The following is a 13,008-nucleotide window of genomic DNA, read 5'->3' as shown; positions in this document are numbered from 1 at the left end:
AGCCTGCCATTGTAAAAAGAACAGGAGAATCAAGAACAGAATTTGGATAAAATAAACTCTAATCACAACCCAGAGACTAATCCCTACCCGCTATGCTTAGCAACCCCACGTTGCACCCTTTGGCCAGCCTTCCTTCAACTCTACAGCCAATTAACTGCACAACTCTATTTCCAAATCTATTTGTAGCTTCACACAGCTCCATAGTCTACCATGCTCAAACTGCACAGTCTTCCATACAGCCAAAGTCCTACACACCACCACCCCTGCACCCAGGACCTTCTGAACTGGCCATCAGCTAACAAAGTAATTAGTACTAAGGCAGAGCTTCACTTCATTTAAACCACCTGTTCATTTCTTCAACTCTGCTGAGCACCTACCCCCGGGGCAACAAAAGCTCTGGTCCTCACCAGTTTATGCCCTTGAATTTCCTCCGTGTCAGCTTCCCTTGCAGACCCAAGAACCTCTGCCCAAGCCCATGCTACTTCTACCATGACCATCTGCCCCAAAGGATGATGCAACTTCACCGGTAGGCTTCACAAACACCGCATGTAATGCCATTTTCAGCTTCACAATCTGAAAATGCTTTTTCCCTGGCCTAAAATGTGCTGGGGAGCACCTCTCACCCATCCCCACCCTTCACAGCGGGTGCCATATGCTGCTGCTGCCTATTTTATCTTTACGGTACAATCCTTGCAATTTCAATCTCTGATTCAACCCAGTTTATTTAAACAGAATAAAGTTACCCCAGGTTTTCTTAGATGAAATCTATTCTGCTCAACAGGATTGGGAAAGGAGAACATGAACAAAAGGTCCTAGGCAAATTTAAGTTGTGTCAACAGTATCTTTGGATAAGAGTAATTATTTAAAATTGGATAACACCTACCCATCCAATCTATGCAGAGAGCTACTATTTTCATTAGGTCACTAATCCTATTTCAACTTTAAGACATACTTGTTCAAGTAAACTAAAATAAACAAGTAGGCTTATTTGAATATTCCATCTAATATCATGTTAACGATGAAAAAAGCGTTTTAATGAACAAAGTTTAATCCTTGGGAAACAGCAATTTCTTAAAAACTTGCGAGTTATGCCTAGTGATACTGGAGCAGTGGGTCTTTGATCTTTAAGCAATATTTTTTCACCTTTTTCATACAAAGAATAGATGCGATTGCTTAGTATTAAGTGATCAGATATATGTGTTGAAAATTGAATTGTTTATGTGAGGACAGAAGTTGAATGGCACTAATTTGTTCTTGAGAAATCCATACAAACTTCTATTTTCTTCACACTGGCAAGACACAAACAACCACAATAAAGTAGACTTTCAAAAGTGGGCTGAGTCAAACTCCAGCTTTTTTGGTCCCACCTGGTTCCCCACATACTGCACTAATCAGTAGCTGATGCATCCCAAAGGGATGTAGTCATCCCTGCAGTATTCAGGTATTTACTACTTTACAAGTCAACTCTACCCAAACCCACCACTGGAAATGAAGACAACAGCGCAGCTCACAGAGGTTCCGCAGTGCTGGCTGCTATCTTCAGTACGAGGCAAACTGCGTAAAGTAACATGCAAACCTAAGATGAATCTCTGGTACAATTAACTTTACCTCATAGGAACTAAATACTTTGCATAACAAAAACCAAAACACACACAAGAAAAAAATTCATTTCCAAAATTTGGTAATACATGAATGAATGAGTCACCATAGTCAACTTCAAAGTTCTACTGTCGTAGCTTCTTCCTTCACTTTGAAAAATACCTCCGCATTCTTCAATACCAGGCAGAGTTTCTCCCTTGTTTTGTGATTCATATCATTCACACACATCTGTCAGTTAAAGTATCTCGGTGCAGGAAGTGCACACTTCATATTATTTTCTCTGCAGATATAACTATTATGGACTACAAACATTTATATTAATTACTACAGTATCTATGAAGTTAACAGCTAAATGCATTAACTATAAAATAAAATATTACATTTGAAACTTGTCAACAGTTCAGTATTATGTGTTTTTGTTGGTTGTTTGTTGGGTTTTTTTAAAGTCATTTGTATTCAGGAACTACTGGGTTTTTTTCCTATTAGGAACTGAGACTTCAAATATGGCTAAATCTCTACATGTGAAACTCTTCCCCTAGCAGCTCCGAGACATAACGCTTGTAAAGACTGTGCTGCTTATTTGTGAGCATAATTTATGCCTTGCATGAAAAGCTGTTTTGTAGTCTCTGTTTCCAGAAACAGAAATCTATTTAGACTTCCCTCCCTCTTTAATCTTCGTTTCCTTACTTAACTTCTGGTAAATCAAAAGAACAGGAAGTTTTAATATGAAAGGGTCCTTCCATACCTTTAACCGTAAATAGTGTCTTGCATAAAAAAAAGCCCTGGAGAACATTTACACTGTGCTTACTTGAAGATAGACACGGATATTAAGTCCCAACACAGAAACTATGCAAATCCTTCTTTCTTGCCTTCAATACAATCGATCCTACTCTCCATATATGCTCCCTCCTGCTCCACTTTGCCTTTGCTATGAAAGACAGCACGAGCTATTGCTGCTTCATCATTTGCCCAAAGAATCTCAGTTCGAAGTCTGAACCACTGTTTAGGCATTACACAAACGAAACCGTTCCTGCTACAGATTTTGAAGTGTGTGTTTGAAGATAATGCCACATTCAAGTTATTGGGACAAAAGCACATGATCTGTAAAGCCAGTAAGCCTTTAACACGGCAGGAGCCTGCAGGCCCTAGCACCTGACAAACACAGCCAAACAGCGATTCCATGAGGCAGTGTCACGGTAACTTTCACTTATTTCTCATATCTCTCTCCAAGCTCAGCTCTGACAGAAGCCCTGAGAAAATACTCAGGGGAAAAAAAGACAAGGGTGTAGGGTATAGGCAAAGTAATCCTTTCCCTGGTATATCCCACCAGTTTTTGAGTCAGGGCCTTCAGCTGACCTCGACAGAGCAGTTCCATCTGTGTGGCGAACAAGCTTGAGCAGTTTGATATTCACACCACTGGAAAAATACCAGTGACTCTCCTATTCATGTCATCAGTTAAAATAATCATCTTCTAGTGTCACAGCAGTCTGAACAGTTTCTCAGGCTTATCGCACAAACAGTAGTTTCTGGATTAAAACCTACCTGCCAGATCCCCTTTGAGATACTTGCTGATGCAAGGGAAAATGTCTTCCTGCCATAGTGTTGTCTTTCTGCTCCTTTTCTATACTGTTATCAGCCTTCCCCTTGACTCTTTCTCTACTCTCCATGAGCTTGTCCACCTCCTTGTGACATGCTCCAAAAAAGCTTTAATTAGCTTTTATTCCTTTACCAACTTGTTACTTAAAGTTTCACTGAGCAAGCCCTGGGTAACCTGGCCTGACCTTATAGCTGCGCCTGCCTTAAGTGGGAAGCTGGGCTAGATGACATCCTGGCATTCCTTCAACCTGAATTATCTTATGGTCCTGTGACCTCACATGCAACCAGAGCCAGTGCAGAGGGGAAGCTCGGCAGAGCGTGAAACAAGATTATGACTTAAATCAGGTGACTGAAGAGACTGCAGCAATAACCGAAGCTGTACCTACCGTGCAGTCAGATAGCGTGGTCCCACCTTGCTGAAGCAACCACTGCAGAGAAGCCTGGCAGCTCGGACTCAGAACATAAGCCCGTGATGTCATGTCTCAAGTGTGATTCTTATCTGAGCTAATTTATTCCATGGTAGATTAGGTATGCTTTCCAAGCTGTAATCCACCCCTGACTGTAGCACAGACATACGCCCAAAGCCTAAGTGCACCTAGGCAGTCAGGCACAGGGGTTGCTGCCAGCGTGAACAGCCCCCCTGAAGGGCAGAGAGCAGCTCCAGCGGTGCAACAAGCACCTGGAAGAGGGATTGCTTTGCCAGGTTTGCCTCACCTCCCTACCAGCTGGGAACAGCCACCCCGGAGGCCACCGTCTCTCGGCAGTCGGGTGGCAAAAGTTCAAATTGCCAGAGGTTCTCATTTGGCAGGGGTTATGTCTGTCTGCCAAGGATACAGTCTCTTTTATTGCCCTAACAAGTGAATGAAATGAAAACGTTAACAGCACTAAAACAAAGATCTCTGTGAACACAGAATTAGCTTCCAGCCACAACAGCCAGACATTTCGAATTTCACTCCCCACGAATACAGGCTCATCACAAAGCAGAAACTCTAGATAGCTGCATGGAGACCTCTCACAGACCGCCTGTCCTGCCGCACTGGGAGCTGCTGATGGAGACATTCTGCATATCGTGCAGATATACTCCTGCACTTGAACCACCCCATCCCACCTGCACCTGTGAGAGAGGATGGCCAGTCATCAGGATTTTAGGATCATCAGTGATTCACCCCAGGGACCTCCAACAAACCATTTAACCACAACATCCCAATTTATTCATCTGAGAAACAGTCAGAGCACTACTCCAGAATTTCTGTTTGCTAGCAAGCAGAAATAGTTTAAGAGCTTCAGATTAAAGTGTTGGGTGCACAAAGTAGCACACTTAGGCATTGCTCCCTCTAATACTGGAAAATTAACCATGTTCCTAGCCTTGACTGTGACCTTTCAACATAGCTAAGATGGTTGCATTTCATTTAACAATTATGAGCATCCCATTTAATTTGAACAGTGATACAGTATGTAAACATTGTATGCTAAACAAAATCCACGCTGAAATAGCTCCAGTTGCTGGCAGACTAGCACATCCTCACAATGAATCACTACTGTATGTTCTTCAGGAGATTTCCCTTCTCTGGGAAGCTAAAGCATCTTTGGTGTGATCGCCCACTTGTTTGCAATGAGTGGGACACGCTGAGGTACAGTCAATCCACACACAAAATAAGCTTTTTTTTTTTTTCCCCAGCTACTGTGAGGAAAAGAAGTTGGGCATTCCCAACCAACAGGAGGCAATGCATACAGAAACCCAATTAAAAAGAACCAGACATAGTGAGACATAGATTAGGAACAAGACTCGTTTAAGAAAACTGTCATAATATTAAAAAAAAAATAATCAGGAAACATGTACTATCAGAATGTGAAATACAGAATAAGCACAGAACTCCTAAAAGTCCACTGTTGCTAGAGTCCATGAGAAAAATGGATTTAAAAAAACATGCAAAGCGGGGTTTTCCTATTTATGCCAGTAATTAGAGTGGGGATGGAGATGATGCAAGGGAGCTCCACCATTGTCAAAAACTGTTTAGTCTTAACTAAAAAACACCTTTTAAACAATCACAAAAAAGCAAAACCCCAAAGATTAATAAAGACAGCCTTCAGGCTTTGGGGGGATTTAAGTTAAAGGTGAGTTCTCCATCTCTACAAGCAATCTGTGCTTTGAACCTCTGAATATTTTGGCTTTTTTATACTGTGATGTTTTCCTTCCACATCCTCCTTTCCCTGCGTGTTTTGACATGAAAAAAATCAGGTCATGACAACCCCGGAAGACAAGAGTAACTAGAAAACTAAGGAAATCATGGCATCTTCATAATTGGGCTAAAAGCTAAACAGGAATGGACTTTTAGTTAAACTGTACCAGTTTTGCATTTTTAAAAATAAACCTCTTTAAATTCAATTACTATTTAACATTTACCATTTGGAAAGACAACTGCCTCCGTTGAAAGTTCAGCATTGTGACTTTAAAAATTTGTTTATCCCATCTGAATTCTTGAAACACCAAGGAGTCCTTAATGTAAATTTAGTTTGTCAGATGAGTAAAGAAAAGATGAAACAAACACTCTCTGAAACTCTGTAATGGTCTCCTAAAACCAGAGGAAGCATCCAGACTCGCCTTCCCTGAGCAAAGAAAAAACCCCGAAGTGGTAAAGGTGAACACTTCAAATGAAAAGGTAGAGGAAAAAGGAGGTACAATATGAAGTAAAGTTTCTGTTAGGTCACCTTTACAGGGAATTGTAAAGAATTGTAAACTCAGTGAAAGTCTCTAGAATGGCAGTTCACTTTATGATTTAAAAAATTCTGTTTACACCATTTGCAGAGTTTAAATTTTCTCCCTTCTGAATTTTCTCCTGAAATTACTGTAAAGCTGTGATTGAAGGTTAAGAATTGTACTCATTTCTTAGCATGTAACCATTGCCTTATTACTACAAGGTCTAGCATGGAGCCAGAGACAACAGAATTTAATTGTCGATCTTATTTCTGTTCTTTCCTCTAAATTCTCCCAGTATTACACTTCTATTGCCTTCTAGTGAAAATGATTTCACAAAAGTGAAATAATTTTAATCCTCTTTTACTCAATTATTCCCTGATATTTGAAAACAGATTAAAAAAATAAAGGTGAAATTCACCTTTCCAATGCAGAAGGTGTGCACAAGCAGGCAATACACTGAGAATGGGGTCAGACAGTGCAATTTCCACCCATACTTACATCCTACTGGCAGCCTACAGCACCTGGCACCAGCTTCTGCTTCTCATCTGCTGTCTCAGCAGTTTCCTGTGCCTGACTGAGCAAGGTTTAACCCCCTCCCCCCCTTTTTTCCCCCCACCCATTCAGAAGTGAAGTTTCCTGCTCAAGACCCTTTCTTTGAAGAACTGAAGTAGTAGAGAGTTCTATTTCAGGCTCATCCTTTCTAAAAATCTTCAGTATGATAAAGGAATTTACCAAGATTTTAGATAGGATGATCTTGAAATATCTTCCTGAACACATACAGCTGACAACACCATTAATTCAACAAAGCATCCTGGGAAACCAGGAGGTACTATGTACGCCTATGAAATTCCATTTCAACATGAGTCTACATCATTGTCAAAGAGAAAAAGATCTGCTTTCAGGTTCCACAAGGGAAATCCTGGTCATGCAAACTCTAAAACCATTCTGGTTTTGCTTTTCACTTGTGGTCAGCAACAATCTTTAAAGGTAACTCTCTGATTTTCCAAAAATTCATGATTGCCAGCAATAGGCCACCTCCCTTGACTCCCAAAAGACAAAGAATCCGTCTCTCTGATTTCTAATTACTGGGTCTAAGACACAGGCATTCAGCAGGCATCCACACACAGGCTGAGCAGACATTACTTTGGTAATGTTCATATGAAGTAAGACAACATAAAATAAAACAATGACAATATAAACCCCCCCATGCTATATGGAAACGTATGTGGGTAACCAAGCCACTGGGCTTAATTTTGATTTCTAACTTTGTGTAGAACTTGAAACTAATTATAAAGTCAGAATTAGGGACATTCAGTAAGAATAGCTATATATATTCAGCAAGTTTGTGGCATTTTTTTTTTAAAAAAAAAAACTTACGTGAGCTCACACACCAGATGAAAAACGATGTGACAGAGAATTACAGAGCAAATTAGGCTGAAAGGAATGTGGCTGGGGAGTTCATGTAGTCTAATCTCCTGCTCAAAGCAGCTCCAGTTAGAGCAGGGCTTCACCCAGCTGTGTTTTGAGTATTTCCAAGGATGAAGATTCTGCAACATCTTTGGGCAACATGTTCCAATATCTGACCACGCTTTTTTTAAAGGGGGGAAAAGGAAAAGAAAAAAAGAACAAAAAAAAAAAAAAATCTTACAGGTGACTAGAATTTCTCATGTTCCAACTCGCGCCCGTTGCCTCTTCTCCTATTTGCTGCAACTCCAAAAAGAATCTGTCTCCATCTTATCACATAAATTGCAGACCTTGCCATCAAATTTTAGTATGTCTCCTGTTTAAATACAACCATCTTTATGTTACCTTGAAATTAATGTGGGAAAGCAGGGCTACAGAATAATCACATCTCCATCTCCACAGTATACAAGAGTACTTGTCAGAGGACAATTAGCAACAGGTTTAATTTGTAGTAAGGAAGCTTTAGATGGGATGTTAAGAAAAAGACTTTGTAATTACAAGGTTTATGAAAGCAGTAGAACAGTTGTCTGCTGAAGTTGCTGAGATCTTGGAGATCTCCATCCCTGGAGGTCTTTGAGAACAAGTTAGACAAACTTCTATCAGGTAGATAAAGGGATCTCACCTTGGGGCAGCGCAGTGGGCTAGATAATGCTCACAGTACTTTCTGCTCCTATGTTTTCTATGAAGGTTGATACTGCCTCTAGTTAACCCAGGTGACTAGTGCCCAGGCTTGAGCCTACGGGTCAAATTATTAAATATTTAATGCTATTGAAATACTGAAGTCTAAATTACACATTTGGTATATCATATATGCATCTACTTCTTCAAACTTCTGCATTTGCCTGACAGAGCTCACATAGTAGTTCCTGTGCTGAGATGCTTAAGAATTTCTTCCTAATCAGTTATGGGATAATGTGGTATTTCCTCCATGCACCGCTACAGGAAGGATATCTGGGGATGATCAGCAGGCAAGTGAGTTTGCCCACACTGTCATGGCAAAGACTTCAGATGGATGAAAGCCTCGGACAGGGCAAGCCTGGGACCTAAGCCATCCACTACTACTGCAACTAACCCAAGCACCTCTCACTGCTGCGACTACATGGTAATACAGGCAGGAGCCAGGTTAGACTTGCAGCACAAGCACATCCAACAAGATGTTGCATAATTTCTTCGAAACTGTATTAACATGACATTCTCCGGCACATGGCTTGCTACAGTAGCAGTGTTAGCTTATTTGGTAGCTGTTCCACACGATCCAACTAACAGTGGGCCAACCGGTTATAAACCTCTGTTTTAAGGGCATTATCAAAAGCAAAAGTATGTGAAACTTTTGCAGGAAGCACTGTTGCAATATTCCTTTTAAAAACAAAGTCCCTGTAGCGCTAAATGTGAGGTTAATGATATACTAGCACAACCTGGACACTATGTAATGCAGATACTTAGAACACTAAGCATGAAGTTCAAGAACTGTTTACATCCACACAATCATCTGTTCAACAATCACATCACTCAAATGGAGTGTTTACTCAGAAAGAGCTCTAATTCAAAGAAACAAGCAAAACAGAAGCTGTAAATAATACCGGGGGATGACTGTGTATTCTGGCAATGAATTAATAGACCTGGCAAACATATTTCAGTAATACTTTCTCAAAAGTGATCAAGTGATGATTGATAGTCACCTTTGCACAGAAAATTCAGGCTTTGTATTTGCATAAGATGAGTATTAAAATATTGTCTCCTTCCCCACTGAGCTAAAGACCTCATTGCAGGGAAAAAAATAGCTGGGGTGAATTACAGAACTGGTAACCGAAGTGCTCTGAAGAGCCAAAGAGCTACCGTAGCTCAGCATGTCAGCTATAATTTAGCTGTCCGACCACTGCTGCTGAATCGGACTTACAGCTGCCCCAGCCTCCTGCTGAGACAGTCAATGAATATACAAAATCACAGCATGTAAGTCTATCAGAAACATGATAACTCACTAACTTGGTGACACACACAGTACGGCTTCAACTTTTGGTCACCATCCACCTGAAATGACAAGGTAGAAGCACAGTGCAGAGACATGGGCATGTACAGGAACCTGCCTGAACCCGATCCATGTAAGTACACAGATTTAGACATTCCTCACAAAGTACATTTTCCGTAACAACAAAACATTTTTTTTCAGCCCATAGTAACCTTGATGAGTCAGTGAATTGAACTGGAATGTCTTTCAATATCATACATTATCCCTTTCATATGAAAATCTCAGATGTCTCCAACTGTTCAGCTGCATTCGAGTGATCTTTGTACAAGACAGTTTATTTTGGCCAAGGTCAGGCACCAGGCACTGGGGTGTTATCAGAATCCAAGTGTGTATTGTAGGGAGCAGTGGAGGTGGAAACTGAAATATTTTCTTCACAAAAAAAAAAAAAAAAAGAAAAAAAGAAAAGGGGAACACACACCAGCAAGCAGTAGAAAATAAATTACTTTCTCCACCTCCCTGTAATCAGTTTTTACTATCTAGTTGTAATTTCAGTGCACACAAGATGTCAAACTATAGTTCTAAAAGTACTCATTACTATGCATATGAAACTGTTCAAGTGTATCTGAAGGTTTTTGATCAGCTTAAGAAAGAGGGAAGTCAGTCAGACAGGAAGCTCTCAGTACAGTTGAACAGCCAGCACATTCTGGTAATGTGAAAACCGCACCTTTCTTCTAAAGCCTATACAAACACCCAGTGTTATTTCAAAGGTAATGTAATGTACACTGTAACGCTTTAGACTTCTAAACATAGGTTAAAGACCATATAAGTAAATAAAAAGTTATGGCAAGACAAAGAAAACAGGCCAGACATTTGGAACAAAATTTCACAGCATTAATATTGGCACCAACTTTTAGTGCAGTATTACAGAAGCACAGTTTCCGAGTAGAAGACTTTACTGCAACAAATCTAGATTCAGTGAGAAAGATTCTGAATTTGGGCTTTTTTAAATTAGAAAGTAAATGAGATTTAGTTTTTGGCAAGAAAGAAACACTCTTAGGTAATTCAAACCTGATATGCTCCCTTTGCTCCAAGTATGCACCCTGCCTGAGACCTAGCCTTCTTCATGCTTCCTTTTAAGCAATTCCTGGTGTTGGAGTCCTGTGCACGTATGCTAAATGTACAGGAGGCCATTCAGTGGCATCTTCCAGGAGCTCAGAACTGACAGAGTTGGCTTGAATCCACAGGGCTTCTGAACAAACATCATCGCACTGTTACTCACCTTGATGCAGATAAACTACATTCAACATGGAATTGTTCTTGAGCTAATAACCCTGCTGGACCAAACTGGGTCTTTGCAGAGGCAACTGCCATGTCTCCTCACCTTTGGCAAAGCCTAAACAAACGGTCCCCAGATAGTGAAGACGCAACTACACAGAGACTATAGGCCACAAAGGAAGCAGATTGCTTCCCTCTCCATATACCATTAGTGCTCAATAAATGCAATACAGGATAGAAATATCAGATTCAGTGTTTGAAAAGCCTACTGCATCTCCAAGTAAATCTGGCAGACTAATCTAGCACTTTTGGGTAAGTAGCCAAGTACTATCTGCACTAAAATAAAATGACTAGGAAAAGTGCTAAAAAGAAAAGTTGTTTTTTTTTTTAAAAAAAAACACAACAAAACCAAACAAGCTAAAGTACTTAGTGAATGAACTGCTCCAATGGCTCTGTGCAGCGCATGATGTGACAGCAGCAAAGACGGCTGTTATCACCAGGCCCTGTCCTCAACATAATCATTTATGATATTTGACTAAATCTAAAGACAACTTTATAGGCAACCACCACTTTTTGTCAAGTGACATAGGAGAAAGTCCTGTTCGCAGAGAAGCATGTCCTTTTTTTTTTTTTTTTTCCTCTCCAGTAAAATGCTTACAGAGATGCTTACAATGCTTACATGCTTACAAGCACGGATAACACTGGTGAAAAACAGCCAACATGCATATGACTGTCAACAGGAAGATCTTAACAGTGTTTTGGCTGGCAACCAGTGGACCTTCAGGCAGGCAAAGACTTGCTAGTTAGATCTTCATAAATGATACAGAAATGGTGCTTTAGAGGAATGCCTGAAACCATTGCTAGATAAAAATTTTAGCTTCCTTCTTCACTGGCTAACTGCATGTAGAATTAGCACTAGACTCCCACTTCCTTAATATAAGTAAAGATGTGAATTTTAAGAATACAAAAGTAGACAGTTTTTCTGTCCTCTGCATGTGTGTAACTACCCTGGTATAATGGATTAACCCATAATATGGCAACCAGGTGCTGCATTACAGTGCAGGAATACATCCAACATCACAACACTAGCAAGTAGTCACAAGCACAGGTGGTAGGCTTTAGCTCAATTAAATATTAGTAAATAAAAACCGTACCTTCAAAAGTGCAGGCTGAGTTGTGCTTTCCTTTTGGTTGCTCTTTAAATTTATGGCTTCACTTCCTTTGTTTTCAGAACTGAAAAACAAAGATATTTTATCATACTGAGGACTTGCATTATTCAAATCTACCTGACAGTCAACACAGTATCATTCAATTTAAACACCAGAGCATTAACTGAAAAGGACAGAAGAACTTATTTTCCAAACCATAGCCCATATTCTGCACATATTGTAATGGAAAAAGCTATGCCCCAAAAAGCTGAAGATGAAGCAAAATGCCTGTTTCATTTCATATAGAGGTTTTCAAACTCAAGCGTTCAGAAATGGTACACAGCATTTCAGCTCTTCCAGCTGAAAAAACCCAAGCTTTCCATGCAGTGTATGTATTATTTTCTGCTGGAAAAATGATACTATAGTTGATCAATCATTTCTACAGCAGCATTTGTTGCCACAGCTCTATCTGGCACACCTGGCAGTTAGAGGGTACTCCCAGTCCTTATACTGAGGACTGTGATTGAGTGGAACATACTCAGGGCAGACGGAATCATCACAAAATGCAGCTACTACATGAAACAGATCATTACCAAACACACCTAATGGGGCTTTGCAGGCAAATTCAAAAGAAATTTTAGAAAGGGACAACAGGCATATTGTTATTACCAAGGCAAAATCGGCTGTTCCATTTTAAAAGTCAGAAGCCCAAAGTCACATACGTCCTTATTGCCAGTTTACCTTAGTCAAATTTCCTTCAGAGCCCATCTTTGGAATGAAGGGAACCATCTTCCCTGCCCCCCTCCCCCCAGCCATCTTAAAATGATCCTTGAGCAAAGCCCAGCAGAGAACATTTTTAATCAAAACCATTACGCTACACGCAACTTAAAAGCAAAAATGTATGAAAGAAAACATTAGAGGATGTTAACAACAGACATCACTTCTTGCATTGCATATCACAAGCTGAAGAAAAATAACCTTACACCAATATATCAAAGTTGTCAGTATTGCAATGAAGTCATTATCACTTCAAAAACCCTTCTTCATCAATTAGAAATCTAGCTTTACTACTCATAAGTGCACAAACCCTTATTTCCGAACTTGTATGAAGAGGTGAATTGAAAGCTGCTTAAATGAAAATAAAAAATATTTACATTTTCATGAAATTCTCCTAGGGTCTGGAGAAAGGATTTACACGTACCAGTACTCCTGCCACTACTGACTGTTAACCACAGGTAAGCACGTCTGTGTAAGGCTTTGGA

At 40.1% G+C, this 13,008-nt stretch overlaps 1 protein-coding gene across 1 annotated transcript in view; it reads right to left on the bottom strand.

Moving 5' to 3' along the window:
* Positions 1-13,008, bottom strand: part of CRYBG3 (crystallin beta-gamma domain containing 3) — a 94,625-nt gene that overhangs the window by 67,627 nt on the left and 13,990 nt on the right. Inside the window, exon 2 of the mRNA XM_055803154.1 lies at positions 11,753-11,831. Within this exon, the coding sequence (XP_055659129.1) occupies positions 11,753-11,831 (79 nt within the window). The remainder of the gene's footprint in view (positions 1-11,752; positions 11,832-13,008) is intronic.

Source organism: Falco peregrinus, chromosome 4 (assembly GCF_023634155.1).
Source record: "Falco peregrinus isolate bFalPer1 chromosome 4, bFalPer1.pri, whole genome shotgun sequence".
NCBI classification, from domain to species: domain Eukaryota; kingdom Metazoa; phylum Chordata; class Aves; order Falconiformes; family Falconidae; genus Falco; species Falco peregrinus.
Note: the sequence above shows the minus strand (reverse complement) of the source record. Positions and strands in the feature narration are given on the sequence as shown.